The 24,435-nt window shown below is 32.9% G+C and overlaps 1 protein-coding gene across 1 annotated transcript; it reads left to right on the top strand.

Annotated features, from left to right (window-relative positions):
• The first annotated feature begins 364 nt into the window (after positions 1 to 364).
• LOC128176762 (myosin-11-like) lies at positions 365 to 24,045 on the top strand. The gene is made up of 42 exons (XM_052843292.1): positions 365 to 564; positions 3,645 to 3,721; positions 4,105 to 4,426; positions 4,642 to 4,683; positions 5,143 to 5,232; positions 5,770 to 5,957; positions 6,285 to 6,416; positions 6,531 to 6,623; positions 6,874 to 6,934; positions 7,072 to 7,130; positions 7,235 to 7,378; positions 7,967 to 8,188; positions 8,674 to 8,826; positions 9,130 to 9,260; positions 9,528 to 9,696; positions 10,099 to 10,326; positions 10,432 to 10,537; positions 10,638 to 10,783; positions 10,916 to 11,002; positions 11,602 to 11,742; positions 12,013 to 12,159; positions 12,273 to 12,451; positions 12,791 to 12,939; positions 13,503 to 13,624; positions 13,899 to 13,979; positions 15,201 to 15,425; positions 15,848 to 15,952; positions 16,061 to 16,198; positions 16,510 to 16,692; positions 17,184 to 17,336; positions 17,437 to 17,568; positions 17,972 to 18,145; positions 18,502 to 18,600; positions 18,721 to 18,855; positions 19,041 to 19,204; positions 19,618 to 19,711; positions 20,153 to 20,288; positions 20,615 to 20,706; positions 21,030 to 21,098; positions 21,385 to 21,587; positions 21,937 to 22,015; positions 22,354 to 24,045. Exons 1-42 carry the CDS (start codon positions 495 to 497, stop codon positions 22,402 to 22,404), a joined length of 5,571 nt encoding a protein of 1,856 aa, XP_052699252.1. The 5' UTR covers positions 365 to 494; the 3' UTR covers positions 22,405 to 24,045.
• The last annotated feature ends 390 nt before the right edge of the window (positions 24,046 to 24,435 follow it).

Raw genomic sequence — 24,435 nt, 5'->3', positions numbered from 1 at the left:
AAGATATTAAATTTTCTTGGCAAGGATTACAATGTAACAATAAAAAAATCAGTTTCTATGAAAGAATATGCAAATAAAATATTTATATGGAAAAAAGATGAATGTCGGACTGAAAAATTTTATTTTAAAAAATGGTCCATTCCAAAGTTTCTGTACGTAATTTAATCACAATTTCAAAAGAATTAATTATTTTAAAAAATACCATCAAAAAAATCGATTTTCTATTTTAAAATGTTGTTGTTTTCATTAAATTATGTTGTATTTCTATGAAGTCTGGGATTAGCTATCAAAATAGCATCGGGATCGAGATCCAAAATATAACGTCACTAGATATTTGTTTACAAATGGCGGACAGGTAAATAAGTCATTTAGCAATTTCTTTCGTCCAATTAAATTGTAAAGTGATACAAATTACACAAGACAACAATGATTTATGAATTTTACTGTGTTTAGATAATACGATTTATCCTGCTGGTCGGGGTACAAATTGAGAAATGGCATCTAAAGTGAAGGAGAAAATAAAGAAAAAGTCGACCACAAAAGTGGTAAACCAAGGTAACTTAGGTAAGCTTTTTCATTTTACCTTTAATATGATTAGATGATTTTGATTTGGTCCGTGATAGTCATAGTCAAAACGCATTCTTGTTAAGGGTGCGGTAACAAATATCTTTAGAATAAAAAACTTAAGTTACACTGATCAGTGTAAAGTCATCCAAAATATTTTAACGCCTTTGTCACTATCCTAATTTCATAATTGTTTTTGAAAACGTGTCACTGATGCTACTGCAATTGGTATTTTTTTATACCTTACAAACTTTTGATGCTGCTGTGATCTAATATTATGCATTCGAAGATCTTCAAAAATCTAAAATGTAATCATGAGTTTACAAGTTCAAAAAAGTATATGTCAGAACCAGCAGAACTACACCTAATTTTCTTAAAATTGTATCTATACCATATAATATGTTTTACGGTGTGACCGTTAGGGCAAGCGCAGAAGGGACTATATACACATCTCTCATCATTGTTCAATGCAACGTGTGGACTTGCCCAACCAAAAACTTTGGCCTTGTCTCGAAAACTTTTACCACTGCAAGCTAGAAACCCGAAGTTATCAAACATTTATTCCCACCTTGGTCTAATACACTCACACAAACTACATGTATCACTGAGCATTAATAAAATGTTAAACAGACTTATTAAAATATTTAGGTGTAAAATACAATGCCGTTTAAGGTTTTTTTTTAATGTAAATACAATAATGTTGAATTTAGCATTCCTTTGCTTTTTATTAATGATCATTAAATAAGTATACAATAAATTGCGCGTTTGTGTTATTTCTCATTCTGTTCCTTAATTGTTGTTATTTGTGTTTTAATTCTTTTCCTCTGTAACATCAATTTTGTTTTTAATTTTTTTGATTTTTTGTATGCTATGTATACCGCGTTGTAGACATTTGCTCTCCCCCTTTTTTAGTGTGTGATATCCAATATTATTTAAAGATTTGGCCACTTATGCAACTATTAAAAAACCCTGTAGATATTTAACAGTTTATTTTTTCTCATTTTTGTTTCATTCATTTATTACAAAATGACGTGGCTGCACGTAACCCGATAATAATTAGAATTTTCTCTTTAGATAAATTTTTGTCACCTAACGTTACCTAACGTATGCATATATGATTGGATCAATATACAGTATATTGAGCGTGGAATGTGCATGTGTATTTACTAAGCAAAAACAAAAATCAAAACAAAACTAATCAGCAAAAAGAGTCGCCATTAACACTGCATGATACTGAGAAGGCCTACTTCCTACATGTTACATCTTGTAAAGATGCTTGATCCACCTCTAAAAGATAGTGCGAGATCACTGTGACGTCATACTTAACTTTCTTTCTCTCGACAGTTTTCGTAAATGTTCGGATAAATTCAGGAAAGGAAATGACGTCATATGTCAACAAAAGTTCAGATAGGTACAGCTTTTTTTTACGTAAGCATATGTGTTGTTTACTTTCGTGTTTTTAAAGGATTTTGTATTGTTAAATAAAATAGATGTATGCGATTAAGAGGTAAGAAACGCTTCCTGTTCCACCATGTTGCTATGCACCGCAAAGGATCACTGGGATAGTAGAACGTTTTCACGCGGGTCCACAAAATTTTCTTTGAACAATGTGCAGATTTCAACTCGAATTTCCTCCAATCGTACACGTTGTCTATGGAGCTCGCTACGCGAGCGGCGCTTCGCGCCGCCTCGCTGCGCTCGCTATAATATGTAAAATAAGTAAGCATTTGTGTAAAGCCTTGTGGTCTGACACTGCTTTATTTCTTGATATGCATACAGTCATATAGTATATGTATATACTAGTAGACTAGTAAGAAACTGAAAAATAAAAATAAACATACATTTAGAAAGGTTACAATGTGTTTCTAATCCTTTTATGACATATTTGACAACTGTTCATTTTATAAGTATGAAACATTTATGAGTCAAATCTAGCATGACGTTGACTATAATATTTGCTGTACAACCTTACTGAAAATGTTGCTATACAAAGGTTGCTTTGAGTATACAGAAATTGACTAGATACTTGTTACATGAGTAAGATGATAATACTGACAACAAGTCGTACATAAAATATTCGATTGACTATGTAAGACGCGGGAAACCAAATGTGAACCCTAACTCTGTAGCTAACATCCGTTACTAAATTTAGACTAAGATACAAATCACTGAAGTCACCTTATGCATAATTAAACACATTTTACAAAAAAGCTACACCGTTATGACACTCGGAATATAACACAGATCAAAGAAAAACAGTAATAATGCAAGACTTACTCTATGCGGGACTATAACAGCATAAAATATATGCAATTTGGAGTGGGCGCCATGCCGTGGAGAACATTACAAATACGGAAATGCTACTAAAATGCAAAATGGTAACAGATTCAATCCGGAATTGAAATTTCTGAAAAATAAAGGGGAACAACTCTATGTTGTAACAATACAATTTGAGTTTCCAGGATGCAGTAAAATAATATGTCTGACAAATGCACCCTGTGGTTATCAGCAGTGGCCAATTCAATGTGAAAGAAATCACAAGAAAAACGGTGTTGAATAAAGCTATCAATACCTTATCTTTATTCGTTAGCGATTTATAGTCTACTTTATGGTAATGCATCACACTTTTACCTGAAGTTAAAGATAAAGTTAACGTTAAATCTTTACTTGCTGTTATAATGCCTTATACAGTATAATTGTGCATTAATATTTATAAAATAAGCAGCTGATTAAAAAAAAAACATTGATTAAAAATGTATAATCATATATGAATTAATCAAGTTCACATGTAAATTATATCAAAGGTAATCATGTAAGGATTGAATTTCAAACGCAGTCATTGCTCTGAAAAAAGTTTATGCAATGTGTGATGAAATTGGGGACTAAAAAATCATTTCATATCATTCTTTCTCCCAAGTAAAATCAGGATTATTCTATTTCAAATGATTTTTGTTCTTTGACACTTTTTTTGTTGTATATGCAGTGCAAGTTTTATAATACTTGATTCCTGTGCAAACAATGCCAAATGTGATGTAGCAATATTATTTATATTTTATTTCTTATCTCTGTAATTCCAATAGATGAGGAGAGGCCCTCGAGTGCTCATAGTCAAATAAGTGTCAAGGAAGCAGCTGCTGTTGTAGACAACACAGAAAAAGTAAGATATTGATTGGCATTGATTAATAATAATGATGAATTAACACAGGTGGTCCCTATAATAATTAATATAAAGGTTAATTAATACAGATGGTGATTCATTAAGATGGAAAAACTGTAGTCTATGAAATCATACATTGTGAAGGTACATCAGTTAAAAGAGATGAATGTACAAAATGCATTTTGAATAACACATTTTGTTATAAACAAAATAAATCAAAATCAATCAAAATTATTAAAATTTAAAGCTAACATTTTAATAAATTTATTGCATTATTAAATTTATATGGTAATACAGTATATTCATGTTTAGTTCCTTTTTGTACATGCAGTTTTTCAAACAATCGACTATTGTAAGTTAACTTCTCTTAATTTATATCAAAGTTCACAGAAGATGAAAGTAAACAGGAGAAAGATGAAAAGAATGCGCAAGACCAAAAATCGGCAGAAAAAGATGAAGACAGCCATGTCAAAAAGAAAGATAAGAAAAAGGATAAAGTAGAAAAGAAAAAAGATGGCAAAGCTAAGAAATCCAAACATGTCACCGCTCCTTCAAAAGTGGAGGAGCTACCTGATCCAGAGCCCGCCCCAGACAAGAAGAGGAGGTCTCCCTCTCCATTTGGAAGGAATACAGTGGAACCGACCACTACAACGGAGTCAAACATGGGAAGCCTGGCCTCAATCAAGTCTCACTCTACAGTCAGAGGTTGGAAAAACAAAAATGTTCTGTGTATTATTTGTTTCTAAATTTTAGGCCTGTATACTAAGTTTAATCAATGTATTTAAAAGTTTGATAATGAAATTATTGTTTGTATGATTTTAAAAAATGATTTAATTACCAACTGTATTCCAACATTAATTGATATATTAAAAAGTTTATAATTATTGATTTATTGATTAAATTTTCTGTGTGTTTTGTAGAGGCTTGGACAGACCGGAGTTCTATGTCTGATGTGAACACAGGTAAAATTTGCAAGAAAAATCTGCATATTATAGTTAATTCTATAGTTTCTGTTTATATATTTTAATCATTTGTGTCTATGCTTCATATCTGTTTTATATAGAAAATATTACTCAAAATTTAATAACAGTAGATGGTGTAGGTACATGTACTAGTTTGGGGTTTTTTTTTCTTATCCTGAACTTAGTGAACTAATATATGTTCTTCAATGCAGTTTTGTATCAAAATAACTATTGTTTTTATGCTTTTGTAAGTTGTATTAAAAAATTAATATCTTGAAAATTTTTATGTATAAAAAGATGGTGAAAGTACATGTAGTATGTGAGTTAGCAACTTAAACTAGAACTAATCAATTTCTCTATTTTGTATTGTATTTTTTTGTCTTTCTGGGAAAGGTTAAATTTATTTATTTCTTTACTCAATTGACTAATAAATCGCCATTGCTCTACTACACTGTACAGTTCCGCCTTCCGTGGCAAGTAGTGTGATCAGCGTGAGAGAGGCGGCGCGGGAAAATCGGGCCTACTTAGCCAATCAACAACGAGATGAGGGTAAAAGATGGCCGCAACAAATGCTGTCAAGATAAAGAATTTAATCAAACATTTTCTGCTAATAGAGACTAACATTTTAAAAAATAGTTTTTTTAAGATGTTTAACTCACAATGTTATGTAATATATGTCATTGTTTAAAAGTAACATGAGGTTCTGCAAATTAGCAAATATATACATGTTTTACATATTTTTTTTTATATGTATTTGAGTTTATTTATATAAGTATATACTGAATGAAATAGATTCGTAAACATATTTGACTGATTTTAAATTGCATAATCATAACTCAGTAAATTTGAATGTAAGAGTTAGGTACTCTCAAAATGTTTATAATTTGAAAAGAAATGAAGAGCATTAACCACACAATATATTTTTCTTACTGTATGTTTAATGTTTAGAATTAGTTGATTTCAACTCCAACAAACTGTACTTAATATATATACATATACATATGTTTGTTTATCAGTATGATGCACACTGTTGAGTATGGAAGTTTGTGCTTTATAATAATGAATTGATAATTGAATTCCCTACAGTGGCTTCTGACAGTTCTGATGAGGAAATTGAGGAGACAGAAGAAATTAAGAATGCCTACATTCCGTACCTCTACGCAAAGAAGAACATCATCAAAGTCATCAAAGACATGAAGAGAATGAGGTCCAATCACATACATATTGTGGCTGACATACAGAAGGAATACAAAAGCATTGAGGACGAAACACAGGTTTGGTTCTTTTCCTTAATTTTTATGAACGATATCATACAAGCAGAAATCCACCGCCCAGTCGTCAATGCAAATAATTACCAATCATTTTGTGAACCTTAGTGGATAGGACATTAGTAGCATTATGTACTAAAGATGTTTTTATTGCTGTTGATACATGTATTTCAAAACTTGTTTGCATTATTTCAACTGTATATCAATGTACATGCAGGCAGGAAAAATTTTCTTGGCAAAGTCATATAATTTTAATTTTAATATGTACTACCTGTGTTCATATAACAAAACACATGATTGTGTACAACTATAATATTCTATTTGTGGTTGCAGAGGCAGTTCAACATCTTTGTCATCAATCTTCGCGACACGTACAAAGGGAAAGTGACGACGTTCCGACAAGTCATAGACATACATCGTACAGAACTTCAGTCCAAGGAATCGTACTGGAACGAAATGCTGGAGGTACGCTATAAATATCTGAAACGGTTTCTTAGCTATATACTATGGTAAGACTTAGAAATCAAGATTTAAATGCAGAACTATTTTAAATGATAATTTGAGGGATTTTTTTTTCAGAGCTTAGCTGAGAGAAACAGACGTTTGCTGAAAGAAAAGAAAGTTTTGTTGATACAAAACAAGGTTGAAATTGAAAGACTAGAGAAAGAGAAGGTAATGTACATGCATTTGTCATATTCTAATAACCTGTAATAAAACTTGCATGCTTGGTTGATACTAGTATTGCAAAATGTTTCTTTCTTAATTATGCTGTTCTAAGTTGTCCTACCAGGATCAAGTCTTTATTGAAACTTTCTTCATAAACTTTAAACTCCTTGTGTTAATATTGAGGCCCATCATGTAAAGATATTTTTTAATTGTCCTGGTAAGTTATCTAATAGTTTTCAAAAATTTTCCACTCCAGGCTGAGATTCAGACTGATCTATCACAGAAGCTTGACAAAGCAACCGTTGCCTTGGCTACAGGTAAACAATTTTTCATTTTAATATGATTTAATTGCACTACTAATCATGTGTATACCAGAGGGTATTTTCTGTATATTAATCTCATTGTTGCCATTTTAAAAAAGAGCAAATAAATCAACTCCATTTTACCTCTGTAGTTGAAAAGGAAAAGGAAGATGAGAAAGAGAAAGAAACAAATTTACAGGACGAAATCAAAGTAAGAAGCCAGATTTATCTCCCTGCATTGAATTTTTATCAGTGTGACAATGATTTTCAAAAGATTTTCAGGCCTTTTATTCATTCTGTTAATCTCATTACTAGAAACTTAAGGAGGATCTTGAGAAGGAAAAGTCAGCGGCATCAGAGCTTGAGAAGGAGCTGGCTGAGGAGAAGAGACTCCGCGCGGCTGCAGGGATTGCTGTGGTAGCATCAGCAACTACCACAGACAATAAATCAGAGACTCCAGTGAGAAATTAATTATTTTGCCAACTATAAAAGGCTTTTATTGATTTGAATTTTGACCTGTCTTGTTTTGTTTCGTCAGAAAAACTAAAGTTTAAAGGCATAATTTATCTATTATTAAACTTGTCTTCTTTTAAAAAAGCAAAAATGAAATTTACAATTTGATACTGGCCTTCTTTTTCTTCTTCTATCTCTGGAATAAATTGGGATAGGGCATTGAACAAAATTTTAACAAATTCATTGATCAACACATGACTGACATGGAAATGTCTGCTAGGTTGTTGTCAGGAAATATTTGTGAATATCTTGATGACTAAGGTTCATCAGGTAAAAATTTACAAAAGAGGTACCTCACAAAAAAGAGATTTAATGATGAAATTAAAAATTTGTGATTTCTTTTGCTTCCACAAAATAATCTAAACTTAAATGGGTTGTTACATTTTAATTGTGAATTTTACCTTATAATATGAAAAATTATCCAAGTTAACAGTACATTTCTACCAAATTTAATTGACATTTTTGCATGAAACTCTATTGATTGTACATTTCTTGCATTTCCATTGCAAAATTGGATGTGATATATGTTTGAAGGTGGAAGTGAGAAAAGAAACACCAGTTACATCATCAGCTGCAGTGTCCGCTTCTGAAAAGAAGGAAATGTCTGCAGAGAGGGAAGAACTGGAGAAAGAGAGACAAAGGATGAATGAAGAGAGAAGCCAGATGGAGGAAGACAGAAAGAATTATGGTGGAGAGAAGAAAGAATGGATGGATCAGATAAACAAACTACAGCAAGATATAGTGATTCTGACTAAAGTAAGAAATTACAATAACTTGATTTTTAATAATCATAAGTTTATTTGTCAAAAAGTTTAAAGAAATAGTGCACCTTTGGTTGGGTCCTCCCCTTAATCCCCACCCATTTGCACCCAACGTTATCTTTAATATGTACGTAATTACTTTGAAATTTCCCCTTTACATCCAGTGTTTAGATACATGTAGTTATTTGATCTGTTTCTGTGTAAAGGAAAAGACTGAAACTATTTTAGTCGTATCATTTATGTATGGAAACAGTTGCATTGAAAAATGTCACTTCCTATAAGACATGATAGAGTCTAAATGAGTCTTAGAAAAGAGGTTTTAACTGAATGTACCCCTAGCCAGTACATACATTTGTATGTAAACCATGATGTTCAAAACTGTCATATTACCAATAATCCATTTGGATGTTATTAGTTTTGAAAACATTGATACTAAGTACTACACAGGAATGATGTGGATATAACTATTTTTAAATTTAGGAGAGCTCTGAGTGGAAAGTGAAGTATGAGATGATGAAGCAGCAGGCAGAGAAGTCGGCCGGCGTCCAGGAAAAGTACGCTGCCTTAGAGGCCCAGTACCAGGCCTTGGCGGCCATTGTCAGTGCCTCAGAAGGCACAGAGGCCATTGCTAAGGTAATTAAGCAACATGATTGTTGACTTTGTTTTTTTCATCAGATATGTTGAATCTCTATGCAAAACTTTTGCACCATTGTCCAAAAAATGTCTCAATACTAGAATGTCTCATAAACATTACAGTAAGGTATATTAGATTTATTATTATCAGTATTATTCTTGTCGACTGTTCAGAATGAAAGTACTAACATAATAATGATGATTTATAACGAATTCCAAACACACCAAATAGATGCATCGACAGATATGACTTTCAGTTTTTTATACATGTATTTAACAATATACTGTAAATGTTTCATTCAGGAAAACAAGAAGAAGACGGAGGATGACCGTAACATGATGAACCAAGAGAAAACAGGGCTGGAGAAAGAGATCAAACAATGGGAGGCACAGTTCAAAAAGAAAAATGGCCGAGAACCAAGCGAGGAAGACAAGTATGAAAGCCTACCATCACATTAATTATTATTAATGAATTAAACCATTGCATTGATATATTTTGATTCCATAATTATATAGTCTGTCTGAATATGGCTAATGAAGTAAAATTAACAATTAGAGTTAAAATATAAACGGAAACATTTAATCGAATTAATCTATCTGGATACTGGTAATTTTAAATAATCATGGGAAAGTTAAAGTCATCTAGGTTTACCAGAGTATGGATTCTAAGAGTGGTAATTTTATGTCCATTCATTTGGCAGGACTGACTCTGTTAAAGAAATGTATGTTCAGCAAGAAGAGCTGAATACTATGGTCAGTTCCCTGGACAAAAAGCTGGAAACTTACCAGAAACTTGAGAAGGGAGACATCCTGGACCCACCAGAGGTAGTCCAGACCACCTTGAAAGAACCGGAGGTCCAGACAATAGAGGTACAGTATTCAATAAATGACTCTTTCCATCCAGTTTCGAAATGTTCCTAAAATTTGAATTGTTGAAAACACATGAAAAGATGTTTTTACTGAAATTTACTCTAAAAGATGACCTACTTGTATAAAATACATCAGTTTGAATTGAATGTGAGAAATATGTTATTTATAACCTATATGTACATATTTATGTTACTGACTCAAATGTTTATATTAAATGATGAGTTTTATGAATGATCCTTTTCCAAATAGGTATATGATAGTGTGTATATTATGCTCGGTACTGCTACGCTTCTACTAGCACTAGCTGGTGGGTTAACCCTTTGGCTAAATCAGTAGAGCATTGGTTTTTAAACTGAAAGGTCTTGAGTTTGAGCCTAATTGTTGTCATTCCTCCTATTACAGGTAAAAGTTCCAGATCCAATGGTTATGGCTCAGCTGAAAAAAGAACAAGAAGAAGTGGAGAAGCTTCACGAACAGATTGCAGAACTCCAGAGAGAAAACACTGAAAAGAGCAGCCATATAAGTGAACTGAATGAGGAACTCTCTAAACTTAGAGATAAAATCAGTCAGCTTGAGGCTGCTCTTAAAGCTGGTACAGTTGCTGCTGTTGCCTCAAATACTGATACACAGGTAAACCATTTGTAAATGATTAGTTGGTTATGGATATTTTCATTTCGAATTTTTGAAATTATTGTATTTATTTATATTGCTAATATTTTTTTTAATTTGTTTTAGGAGGTTGAAGCTTTAAAGAAGGAGAACAAAGAGATGAAAAAAGACATTAAAAAGATGTTAAAGAAATTGGAGAAAGTTGATGAAAAAGCAAAATCAACAAATGTTGGTAAGTATATTTATAGGAAACTGATCCTTCCTGAGCTACTAGTATCATTAAAAGATTTTGAAACTTTGATATTAAAAATTGTTTCGTTTTCTTCTGTCAGATCCAGATACTCGTGTGCAGAATTTGGAAGAGAAAGTTACTTCCCTTGATGAGAAGATAACGGACATGGAGAGTGAGAATGAGACTCTGAAAGAAGAGAAAATAAAAACAGAGACTGAAAAAGAGGCTCTACTGCAGCAGATTCAGGTATTCATTGTATAACACAGCCACATGGTTTTTTTTCTTAAGAATATTGCTACAGTTACATGTAGATGTCCAGATGATTCATGTCCAGATGTTGCTACCCTGTCTAATTTGCTTTTCTCTTTGAATCTGTAGACTCTTCAGCAACAGATTGTTTCTCCGGCAGTGGCACCAGCAGTGGCTGTAACCTCCTCAACTCTGGTCAAATCAGAACCAGTAGATGTATGTATAGTCTATTCCTTATAACTGAATTCACTTCAAGTTTTCATTTTCTGTTTTAAAATTCATTTAACACTTAGAAGTATCAGTGTTTAATTTGATGTTACACAATACAAAATGAATTGTATGGAACAAAACATGATTCTGTTGAGATTTAATAGATTTAAGTGTTGGTAGCTTTGCATTTCATAAATAGTCTTAATACTGGAATAAAAATTTTGCTGACATATTCTCTGCAATATCTAGAAATGCTCAGAAACAAAGAGTAAATTAGAAAGTGACTTGTTTGCTTATATATTTAGTATAAAAGTACTGTGGAATTATTAAAATTCGTGGTGGCTCAATTTTCGTGGTATTCGTGGGTCGCCCTCCCTCACAAATTTATACCCTCAACGAAAGCAAATTTAGAAAGAGTTATCTTTATTACTGAAACTGAAAACAGATGCATCCACGAAATTACATCCCCATGAATAAGCAAAAACCCACAATCCACAAAAATTGTCCCCCACAAATTCAAAAGATTCCACAGTACATGTATGTATGGTATCACAATGGTATGATGTATGGTTTTATACAAGGAGGCTGATTTGATATTTTAATAGGGATGCAATGTTCCCGCACACAGCGACTTGCTTGAGCAACTGGAGAACAAACAGCTGGAAATCAAGGAACTGCAGAAACAACTGCAAGAGAAGGAGACTCAAATCCAGGAGAAAATCATGACCATTCGGGATCTGGAGAAGGTGGGAAAAATTACCATATTACATGGTATAATTTTTCTAGGGGTGCAGAATGTTTTCTTTTTATTCCTAGTAAATGGATATAATTATTTATTTGCAAAAAAAAAAAAAATTCCCATTTTAGTTGATGAATATTAAAACTACATACCAAAACAACATGTTTTTGTGATTGAGATGAAAATACTATTTGTAATTATAGTTATATGTTGCAAAGATATTCTTGAATGATCCCACAGATTGATATGAAATGTTGTTTCTCTCTATTGTTGTCAGGAGCTGGATAAACTAAGGACAGAGAATAAGGACATGAGAACAGACATGCTGAAGATGGCAAAACAACACCAGAAACTTCAACACAAACTGAAGGATCTGGTGGAGTTTGAGAAGACCAAGAAGCTGCTGGAGGCCATGGCATTCTATGTATGTACATGTAATAACTGCTCTAATGTACACATCTCATAAAGAACACTTTAAGGTTGAATTAATATTCCATTCCAAAAGTTGCGAGAGAAATTTTTTTTTTACAATTGTAGGTTCATGAGATACATGGAGAGGTGCCTGCTGCTGCAGAGGGCGTGACTAATCGCCTAGAAGTGGTCTCATCTGAGGCCCTCAAACTGAAGGAGGGTCAGGACAAGAGTGTGAAGGCAGTAGAAGCCTGGGTCAGCAAGTTCACCAAGAAGAATGGGCGAGAACCAACCGTCAAAGACAGGTCAGTGAGGTCACAGAGAGAGAAAAGGGAAAGAAAGAAAGAGACAGATAAAAGTGCATTTGAAGGCTGTTAAAATGAAGTCGGGGTCAGAAAGTCCTGGGGGGGGGGGGGAGGGTTCAATGCATCAATGAAATGAAAATCAAATTGAGTCTTTTTCATTAAGATTGATTTTTATTTTTAAATTTTTGGTATGCATGATCAATTTTTTATACAATCTGAATATTTTTTTTCATAAGCATGTACTACCGGTAAATTGTTTAATGCTGATAGCAAAATTTTAAAGAGGGAAACAACTGTACAAGATGATTTAATAGTTGTTAGCAAATTTTACCCAAACAGAGATTCTGATGGAGAGAGGGCTTACAAGGTGTTGGAAGAGAATGGCCAACTTCTGGAAGACAAGAAGGTGATGGTGGAGGCCCTGCAGATCATGAAGACTGGGGACTACAAAGCTCCAGAGTCCAGGATGAGCACCGAGGTTGTGTCAGGTAACTTCTTTATTACCTATACAGGTGTATAGGTGCCTTCTTTATTACCTAATAGTATACAGGTGTATATCTTAATGGTTATAAAACATGACTACTGTCTACCTGTATATTTTCATTGTATTATATATGTATTAACATATTAAAAGGGTACATTTTATATACTCTTTGTGATTAACTTTAAAATTCTTTAGGAGAGTAATGCCCCCTTTTACTCCATATCATCGTCGGAACCCACGGGTTTTCCATCCGTTTCACTGCTTTACTTGAAAGAAGTATAACGGATAGAAAACCTGTGGGTTCCGATGATGACTCCTTATTTGTCTGACAAAATTACAGAGAGAAACTCTTGCAGTTAATATTAAAACTACTATTGCACATTTTCTTTCCTTATGAAACTAGACTGATACTGTTTCGGCATAAAAACTAATTATTCTCTTGATGATTTTTTAAAATTCAAACTTTGCAGCTTTGTTGCATAGAAGCTAGATCAGAATGGTCAAAACTTGTACATTTGACATGAAATTTATGTGTTTGGATGAACATGGTCTGTGATGAATTTGTAGAGGACTCTCCAGTGGAGAAGGTGGAGCAACAGATGACGGCCCTGGGGGACAAGCTGAGTGACCTCGAGTCTGACAACGATGACCTCAGGAAGGAGAGGAATGATGCAGTGGCCAAACTCAGAGTAAGAAAACTCATACAAAATTAGGAGCCAAACAAATGAGGCATATATTAGTTGTTTTGTTTACATGTTATGAATAACAGTTTTGTTAAGAAATTTATAAAATTTAAAGCAAAAGTCAATTGAAAATATGCATTTTAAAGAGTTCAAACTTTATAAAATTTATAAAACAGTCTGTGATTTGAATATTATACACACCATGGATGAAACATTGAAGAATATAAACATGATAAGTTGTGTATTATGTTATTATCTAGATATGATATTCTGTTTACAGGATATGGAGTTACAGCTTGAACAGGCCAAGAGTGAATTACAGCTTCAGTCAAGTCTAGCCTCAGGTCTACAGGACTCTCAGGTGTGTTTATATTGTTTTATGTGTTTCATGTGGTGGCAATGCATAATTGTTTACTTGTAGTTATTGAATCAATCTAACAAAAGAACTGATAAGTTTGTTGTTGGGGTTTACACAATCATGTATAAAAGTTAGAAATCGTGTTTATATACTGTACTGGTACTGTACCAGTTATCGGCTAAGACCAGTTATCGGCTAAACTGAGAGTTCGGGTTTATAGCACGCGACAATCCAAGATTTTTTAATTCAGTCGTCTTTTTTTAATAAAGAAAAGTAAATTTGCTTGAAAACTTTCTTGAATATGTTTTTTACATGAGCTTAAACGATCATTGTTTACCGCTGATTTTACATCTTTGCACTTTCAGCAGTGGGGGAAGTGACGTAATAAGTTAAAAATAGAATATTACCTCTTTGTGATACGTCATTATATCCCTTCTTTGATTTGACATATAAAATCAATACATTTAACATGTATAAACAAAAGGAAGTCACGAATTTCCGAGAAATTCGTAGCGCAATTGAACGCCTGATTGCACAATTATGTATTGAATAGTATACGATTTCGTGTATTATCGTATGATGATAAAGGAATTATTTTATGAGTTTTGTTTATAATGTATCATGACCCCGAATACTTTAGTCTGACCTAGCAAAGGGGCATAATTCAAACTACATTTAGCAGAGTATAAAATCAACATGAACACGGATTTTTACTATGTTATTATCAAGAAGCCGATAACTGGTACAGTAAATCGTAAAATCTCGGCAAATTCGGGGCGTGCTTAAAAGCACAAAACAAGATGTTTTGGGTTCTAAATAATGATATAAACTAACAGATTGATAGATAAGGAGTTCACTTTTTAAAGTATGTCAAGTTTTATCCAAAAATATCAAGAAATAAGGAATTACGAAAAGAAAACGTTAAATTTTAGCCGATAACTGGTACAGTGCCAGTATGGCATTTTGAAATTCTGGAACCATAAAATGAAACTGTAACAAGAAAATAAAGATTTCAATTTGGATTACGTCTTGTTTTAAAATAGAGTTGTTAAATGATAAACAAATAAAACTGTTTTAAAACAACATTTTAAACTTAAATCATGTTGCCAGCTCGCTGTATGTGAGAGTCTCGAAAAAAGTTGTACAAGTACTCTATTTGCCTGTGCAATGTATAATGTAATTAATACAATAAAATTTAAATTAAAAAACTCTATTTTTCATTAGGAGTTGTCAGAGCAGATAACCAACCTCCAGAGGCAGCTAAACACCTCAGAGTCCGCCCTACTGCAGGAGAAAACAGCCCACTCTAATACACAGGAAGAACTGGAGGACCTCAAGAAACAGATGGAGGTCCTCAAAGAGGAGGTGCAGGCTGAAAAGGAAGACCTCAAAGCCCAGAGGGCCAGTGATAAACAGACCAAGGATGCTGAAAATAAAGCCAAAATGGAGGTAAGATGTTCAGGATTTATTTTAGGCATTTTCAATACAGTCAAACTTTGTTATCTTGAAGTAGATTGCGGCTGTTTAAAAACGTGAAGATATCAGAGTATTGGAGATATCAAGGATAATTAAAATACTTAAAAAATAAGTGGTTGGAACCTACATATCCATTGTATTTGAGATATCAGTGTTCACAATATCGAAGTTTATCTGTATTTTTAGGTTTGATTGAAAGAAAAAACATGAATTGAATTTTGATAACTTTGATGCATTCTTCAATGTTGATACTTTTTTAAGATTAAGTTTCTAAGACTCAGGTTTTGTTTTTAAGGAAAAGTGTTTTCAATAAATGTACAAAAGTAATTTTAATTCAATACTTTATACTTTAATGGATGTTAAAAGAATTTCAAATTTTTAATATCTTTTTATAGGAAATTAATGCCCTAAAATCTCGAAATGAACAACTTGAAATGGAAAGACTTGCAAATGTACCTGTGGACACAGCCAAAGAAATCAAAGATCTACAGACCAAAATTGTAAGATGTTGTAGTTCAGTTACCAATTACATAATATTTAATTAATTCAAATTTTGTATCACAATGACTTCATATAGGTCTTCTAACTGATAATTTGTTCTTTTTCAGGCTGCATTGGAAAAAGAAAAGTCGGGGGCAGGAACAGCAAATGCCACACTTCAAGCTCAGATGAACGAGCTGAAGACCAAACTGGAGGGTGCCCAGAAGAATGCGGAGACCCAGAGGGCTGCCAACAGGGAACTGGAGGTATGCACTTAAAGTTGATAGATTATTATGTATTGATATATGCTTTTACACATTGGTAAATGGCATGAATATGTTGTCTCCAAAGTGTATACAAAGTATAAACATTTTCAAAGGGTGTTATATGAGGCTTATATACCAGTATATTGTAGTGTTGGTCATAATTATTTATGATTGTTATTATTTATTTTGATGTTTCCTTGCAAAAAATATCCCTTTAATTTTCATCAAACTCTTTATCCTAAACCAGAATGTGGTATTTGAATCATCATTATACGACTGATCATATTGTGTGTGTGTTTTCATGTATAAAGGCTAAAAACAAAACAGCCAAAGCAGACAAGGACAAAGCCATTAAGGAGGTGACCATGCAGATCGAGAAGAGGGAGCAGCAGAGAGCCAACGAAGACAAGAAGAGAATCGCCACCCTGGAGAGGAAGATCAGGGAGCTAGAGGCCGGGGGAGTCAAACCCGTGGCTGCTGCAGCGGCTGTAGGGGTAAGGCATTCTCTATATTTATGCACACCTTAAGCTAGCAGGATTTGCATTTAAATGTGTTGGTGTCTGTTTATCTGACAAAAAGTGTTTAATTTAAGGTAACTTTTGTTCTTTCTATTGTACTCTAGATCGTTAAATGTTTCTGTATTTATACAATTTTTAGTTTATAAAGACCTGTAAGTAAAATGTACTATATTTTTCATCATATGTTCGAAATATGGACTGGAACTTAAAATCATGAACTGTTACATGGAAGTTAACTCTTAAAAGTAAGAGAAACATTCATCAATAAAGGTCAAAGGTTAAGTTTTAAAAAACTATTTATAGAATGCCCTTTCCCACAAAGGTCATCATAAATTTGCCTCAATCTGTCATTGGGTACTGTAAACCAACTTTTATTCGCATGCGAGAAATATTCGAGAGCCTCATCATCCCGAATATTTCTTGCTCCAAACCAGTTTTCGAATATATGTCTAGTTATTTCTTTTTAGGGCAAGGCTGGGACAGATGCTGGTGACAAGGTCCTGAAGGAACAGTTGGCCAGCCTGAAGAGAGAGAACAATGAACTCAACACCAAACTCAAACAGCTAGACGCTGAACTCAAGAGAGGGGCCAGGCAAGCCACCACCTTGGGGAATGAGGAGGTAAGGCCCCAGTAATTACAGCTGGTCTCTTATTTCTTTGTAGCTAATAATGGTCAATAATTGTTTGATGTGGGAGTTTTTTTTTCTTTACGTGGTACAGAAAAATGAGATGAAAAGGAAAGAAAAGATTCTGAAAGAATTGGAGAAGAAATATGAAATTGAGAAAAACAAGACTTCTAAGCTAGACACTAACCTGAAGAGCACAGAGGAGGAACTCAAAGTCACCAGAAAGGTACAATATAATGCCAAACTAGTCCACAGTACAGTAAAAAATGGTTATAGTGAACACGCTTTTAATGAATTGACACTTAATGGAAGCAATTTTCATTCCCCGTGACTTTATTACATATTTTAAAATTGACAGATATAACGAATTATGCTTATAACGAAGTAAAATCACCCATCCTTGGCACTTCGTTATATCTGTGTGTTACTGTACTGAATAACATTTGGCAGTTATCTACTCTATATGCAATGATGTTCATTTTGATTTGAATTGAATCAATCCCTGTTTGATGGCTTACAAAGGATTAAAGTGATGACATATACTTTGTACACATTCTAATTGATGAGGTGCATGTAGTTTACAAAGTCATATACTTTTATACTTGCATATATATATTTATTAATAACAGGAAAGGGATGAGAAAGAACATGAGCTAAAGAAGGTAATGGCAGAGTTGTCTGCTCTTGGAGTGGCAGCTAAACAGGGCATGGAAGCTGCCACCAAAGTGAAGACGCTTGAAACCGACAACAAAAAGTTAACGGAGGAAAACAAAGTCTTGACAGAAAACTACAACTCAGAAAGGGTGAGCGTCCTCCTGTATGTCTTGTTTCTATACAGTAGTACTGTAGATATCGATTCCACATTCAGTCTGGAGAAAAGAACTCCAATGATCTTTTTTTTAATTGCCGATTTATTTTATCACTGGAATTTCATTATGAATTTGTATAGTTCACAACTGTCTAAGAAATAAAAGCACGAGGAATGCTTCTCATTATTTTATGCAGATTTTAATTTGTCGTGTTAAGCAGAAATTAACAGTTATTTTATTAATGGAGTTATGATATTATATTCCTGCTGTACCTCCAATGTTGAGTGTGATCCACTTTTTTCAGTCAAAGGTAAATGTGCATTGTTACTTTCATGTTTGTTTTTTTGTAGGTCTTGAGGAAGAAATATTACAATATGGTGGAGGACATGAAAGGAAAGATCCGAGTATACTGCAGGGCTCGTCCACTCAGCTCCACCGAAACTGACAGGGTATTAATCTCCGATTTATTATCATATTTTTATATTTCATCAACCCAAATTGTATATTAGTTCTGGATATTTCTATTGTTTATTTGATTATCTGCAGTGGGTTTTTTTTCTCTATCATAGGGTAACTACTCTGTTGTAAAGTCACCAGATGAATATACAATTAACGTGGAGTCGAGCAGAGGTACAAAAGAGTTCCAATTTGATGCCATTTTCATGGAAGATTCCACTCAAGAGAAGATTTTTGAAGACACAAATGTAAATACTTACTATACACATCAAAGAATTTGAGAAACAGATTCAGAAACTTAATCAATTATAATTTTTACTTCAGAAAAGAAATAGATTTTTTAAAGAAATTGAAAATGATTAAATAATCATTGAATTTTCCTCTCTTTATTTACAAGCATATTTGACATTGATTATTTCTCTTTGAATTACAGAATCTGATTCAGTCAGCCATGGATGGTTACAATGTTTGCATCTTTGCTTACGGTCAAACAGGAAGTGGAAAGACTTTCACCATGATTGGAGACAGAGACCAGAGGTTTCCTGGAGTCGCTCCAAGGGCTTTTGATAGAATTTTCAGTTTGGCTCACGAAATTAGGTAAGCTTGTTTTTTATTTTGTTTTTTTTTTCATTGGAAAGATTTGATGATAAAGAATATAAGGCTATTGAAAATAATGATAATTCACCATGTGACATTATGAGATAAGTGCATGTGTGTGTGTGTGTACTGTATATTGATTATATTTGGCTATGTTTTTGGCAGAATGCTGCTGTCACTAGATCAAGTACATTGCTATAAAATGCCATTTATGTATCATGTAGAAGAATAGACACTTTCAGAAATGTGTTAATTCAAATCTAACCTGTTGAAAAATGATTTTCCGCCAAATATCGTACATTCAGACTAAATAAAATATGTTTACAGCATTCAAATTGAAGGTATTGAGTATTCTATACTGGATACTAGTACATGTATATCGTGGGTTACTATACCCTGTATGTATATTTCAGAAACAAGTTCAGTGTGAAGGTCTCTACCTACATGATGGAGTTATACAATGATAAGCTGATTGACCTGTTTGCCAAGCCAGGAACCTCAGACGATGTAATTTTTTTTCTTCTAAGTTTTGTTATGTTTATATATTTACATTTTCCAGTGTCTTTGCCTGTGATAACACTACGTATTGATTTTGTACTATATAACCCATAACTTCAAATGACGCCAAATTGAGGCACCAGTGGGGTTTGCGTATTTATATTTAAATATTTGATCATACGATGGCTTAAAGTTATATAAATATAAGTAATAAGTATTCATTCTTTGAATATTATGAAGTAATAATTTCGGTCGGGACGTGATCAAATCTATCATTTAGCCCTTCATGCTTTATTGGATTTGATCATGCCCCGACCAAAATTATCACCTTATGATACTGAAAGAATGATTCCTTATTTCATAATTAAATGTAAATGACAAATCATAAAATTGTAGATTACCTACATGTATATGTAAATTGTTGCTGATTTCTTCCTCTGTATTTGACAGGAAAAGATGGACATAAAGAAGGACAAGAAGGGGCTGGTCTATGTACAGGGGTCCATCATTAAGGAAGCCTCAAACTCCAAGGAACTGTTCGCTCTGTTCGAAGAGGGAAGCAAGAACAGGCACACTGCCTCCACAAGTAAGCTTGGAATTCAAATATGTCAACTTGGAACTTTTTATTTTCCTCATACAGAAAGTTTTTTTTTGGTCATTATTTGTATGTGTGTACAAGTATAATCATGCACAATTGTGTGTGATTTGCTTATTATGAGAACAGTTTCTATGTATGAAATGTAAAATATGATAGTTTAAATGTACTTTCTAATTACCTTTGATAGCAAACTACACATAGACAAAACATTAATAGTCATTTTTTGATATGTACACAAAATTTGTAGATTTCTGAAGTCACACATTTGAATTTGTGCTTGATATGGTTAGTTAAAGAATTATTCCTTTTGATAGAAATGAATGCTGAGAGCTCCCGTTCTCATTTGATCATTGGTATCACCATTGAAACTACCAACAAGACAACTGGACAGGTTCTCACTGGAAAGGTAAGATTCTCTTTCTCTCTAGTTCTTTCTCTCTCTCTTGTTCTCTCTCTCTCTATTGTTCTCTCTCTCTCTCTCTCTCTCTCTCTCTCTCTCTCTCTCTCTCTCTCTCTCTCTCTCTCTCTCTCTCCGCAGGTTCAGGATAGAGCCACAAACTTTATCTCCTTGTTTTTTCTCTCTGTCCCTGCCTTCCTACTGTGTTATCAACAAGATATAATTTTACAACTCAACTCCAGGACCAGATAATTAGTAGTTATTTAGATATAAATCTGGCTTGATATGTATTGGTGTTTTTAAGTTAACTTAACATCTTGCATCTCTTACAGCTGAGTTTAGTGGATTTGGCTGGAAGTGAGAGGGTAGCAAAGACAGGGGCAACAGCAGAACAACTCAAGGTAATGAATCCTGTGTACTAGGTATCACAGTTTCTGTATCCATTAAATGATACAATAATCATTGATTGTTTTATGTCACAAACACATGGCAACTATTGTGCTGTTAATAAATTGTCATCAGTTAACTCCCTTCTGAATACTGTTTAGATAATTATCAACCACTTTATCTGTATGTTTCTGTGTTGTATCAAATTAAAAGTGCAAAAAAATATTTTCCCTTGAAAAAAAAAATTTTACAAACACATTGAAAGATTTAAAGAACATATTTTAATTTGAATTCTGACAGGAAGCTATGTCCATCAACAAGTCTCTGTCGGCCCTTGGGGACGTCATTTCAGCCCTGAGCAGTGACCAGCAGTTCATCCCCTACCGTAACCACAAGCTGACCATGCTCATGCAGGACTCGCTGGGAGGGAACGCCAAGACCCTCATGTTTGTCAACATCTCGCCGGCAGACTACAACCAAGATGAGACCATCATCTCGCTCATGTAAGTCGAATCACTGAATAGAGGTCCTCAATTCAGCTCTCCTCTGCCATTGAAGGTTACTGTTTCAGTAACATACAGTGAAGAAAAATCTTCCTTTTTTAAAGTATAATCATTCATGTTTATAGTACACTGTTTTTGGTTTGTCTTTTTGTCCTTCTGTATACAACATTTTTAAAATATTAACCTTCAGTCTAAATTCTGTATAAATCCATGTGGTTAAGATTTAGAAAATATTTAAAAACTCTTAAGCTTTAAAACTCCTACAACTATAAAAGGCTGAAATAGATTGTTATTTTGAAAAATTGTATGCATATTTTCAGCATGTAAATGATTTAATATTTTATTACAGGTATGCATCCAGAGTAAAACTGATCACAAACGATGCCTCCAAGAACGCAGAGAACAAAGAGATTAACCGACTGAAAAATGCAAGTATATTCTGTCTGTTATTCCAAAGTCTGGTACATGTACCTGTTTACACCTGTATAACTCGTCATCCAATCAATAAAATGGCAAATGTAAGCATGTATTGTCCTATAATACAATGTGTCAGACATTTAGGTATTATTGGTTTTTCCTGACAATGAAAAGTTTTTTCACATTTTGTCAGTTTGTTGAAAACTTTGGCTTATCCCCTACACAGTTTTCAAGTTTATTCATTTTCTCACAATTTATAATATCGTATGTTGTTGAACAGATTTTTTTCTTAAGTAATGTTATGGTTGCTTCTTTATCATTATTCTATAATGGTGTTTTTATTTTATAGATCATTGCCAAGCTGAAGAAGGGAGAGACTATCAATGAAGATGATGAATAGAAAAAAAAAAGAGTGGAAAAAAGAGGAAACAAACATTTAGAAACACACGGCACAAAAACTTTACTAATACCTACAAACTAATATGTGAATTCACATAATGTTTTTAACTTTATAATTTTTTCAACACAAACAAGCCAGTGTTAATGAGATTTATTTTAGAAATTATAGGTTTATTTAATAATATTTTAATTGTTACTGTTGATCTTTTAAGTGTTTCCGTCCATTATGCTATTTTGCTTGATTAATTGTGATTTTGTTTTTATACTTATTGATTTTTTATTTTGATAACAAGTTTTTTATATATGTATGTGGTATAATCCGTCCTGATTCCAATTTTATCTAAGACAATTCTATTTATAGTAGTATGGAAATAAGTCTAGATACTCCATTTATGCCTATGAGATTGACTCTCTGATTATTTTACATGATTTTATTTATGGAAAAATAGAGGTCCATGTAATTACTTACCAAAAAAATGTTTTACTATAATTATAAAGAGATTTTCACTTGAAATGAGATAATGATAGTATTCTAAACTATGATTTACACATATATTTGTCCATTTGTGTATCTTTTTTTTGGAAAGAATTTTGTTATTGATAATATATTTTAAATTTGGCAAGTATTGATACATATGTTTATGATCCTTAAAAACACTGAAACCTGAGGGGCAGACATATATATGATACATAAAAATATACCTGATTATTTAATCCGTATTTTAATTTATATTTTGTAGTTATATTTCATGTAGAAAGGCTGGTCCTTGCATTTTTTTTTTAATATCTATATTTTTTCTCTTGCCTGTGATATAATTGTTTAATATATGCAGTGTTTTATTTACATTTAACTTTGCCCAACCCTCGGTAAATATAATGTTCAACAATTTCTAGGATTTTAAAGAAAAGATTATTTGTACTACAGAATTTGTATTGTTGTTAGAAATTGGCTTATACATGTACCAACTTTCTTTGTGTGAATCCTTTGACATTCAGGTTACATGTTATGCTTTATAAAACAATTTCAAGAGCTGAGGGCTTATATGTTAGCTGTTCTAATCAGAATTTTTCATTTCACATTTTCATCACCTTCTCTTAAACTACATGTCAAATCTCAACCAAACCTGATAAAAATTACATTTTAGATGTGGGGGGGGGGGGGGGGTCTTTCAAGTTTTTTGAATTAACGGACCCATCCTTTTCTAAGAAAAATGTTTCAAATTCCAATACCATTGCTACTGGGCCCAGATAGGTCACAATTCGGAAATGGGGTGTCCGTTTCAAATATGTAGAAATTCTTCAAAGATTGGAGATTAATATTTTTTGTATGAAAAACAGAACAACTTTAAGGCCCGAAAGGGTGTGTGTTCCCATTTGTGAATTCGAGCAAATCAACATGAAAATAAATTTTTCCATCAGAGAATCAAAGTATATTTTTAATTTGGTCATTTAGTGTTGGTTTGACTGTAGGCTTGGACTTTTAAATTTCTTATTTTAATGTGATTTTTTATATTGTCAGTATAAATATATATATGATTATGTTAATCATCTTCCAGATCCTATCTATTGTGCAATGACTTATAATTAATTATAACAGAACTGTTCTATTTCTTACAAAATAAAGATATATAATTTAATTATATTTAACGGCATTCATTCGTATCTAAAAAGTTCCAACGGTTGTATTCGAACGTGAATTTATCAGCAAAATGTGCAAGGTCTACTTTTTTTTTCTAAAACCCATCCCTTTGTCTATGAATCACTTGAAAGTATGTTTTAAGGAAAATGTGATATATACATGTAAGTGTAAATTTTACATGAAACCCGCAGTCAATTTATGTACGTTTATCAATTTTCTTGCGTTTGACACGGCGCCGTGCTTCAGTAAAAGATGGTTTCTGCTTGCGAGAAATTTACACCATGTCATATTTTATTGCTCTTCTATCACACTTGAATTCAAGTTTTAAAGATGATGCACCGAATGTTACATTTCATATACAAAGTGTAATGTTCAGATAGCATTAGAAGTCAA

Source organism: Crassostrea angulata, chromosome 3, assembly GCF_025612915.1.
Source record: "Crassostrea angulata isolate pt1a10 chromosome 3, ASM2561291v2, whole genome shotgun sequence".
NCBI classification, from domain to species: Eukaryota; Metazoa; Mollusca; class Bivalvia; order Ostreida; family Ostreidae; genus Magallana; species Magallana angulata.
Note: the sequence above shows the minus strand (reverse complement) of the source record. Positions and strands in the feature narration are given on the sequence as shown.

Coding starts and splice junctions, on each gene's coding strand:
- LOC128176762 (XM_052843292.1), top strand. CDS start 495: ATGGCATCTAAAGTGAAGGAGAAAATAAAGAAAAAGTCGACCACAAAA. Junction 4,684..5,142: donor TATGTCTGATGTGAACACAG/GTAAAATTTGCA, acceptor TACACTGTACAG/TTCCGCCTTCCGTGGCAAGT. Junction 9,697..10,098: donor CGGAGGTCCAGACAATAGAG/GTACAGTATTCA, acceptor CTCCTATTACAG/GTAAAAGTTCCAGATCCAAT.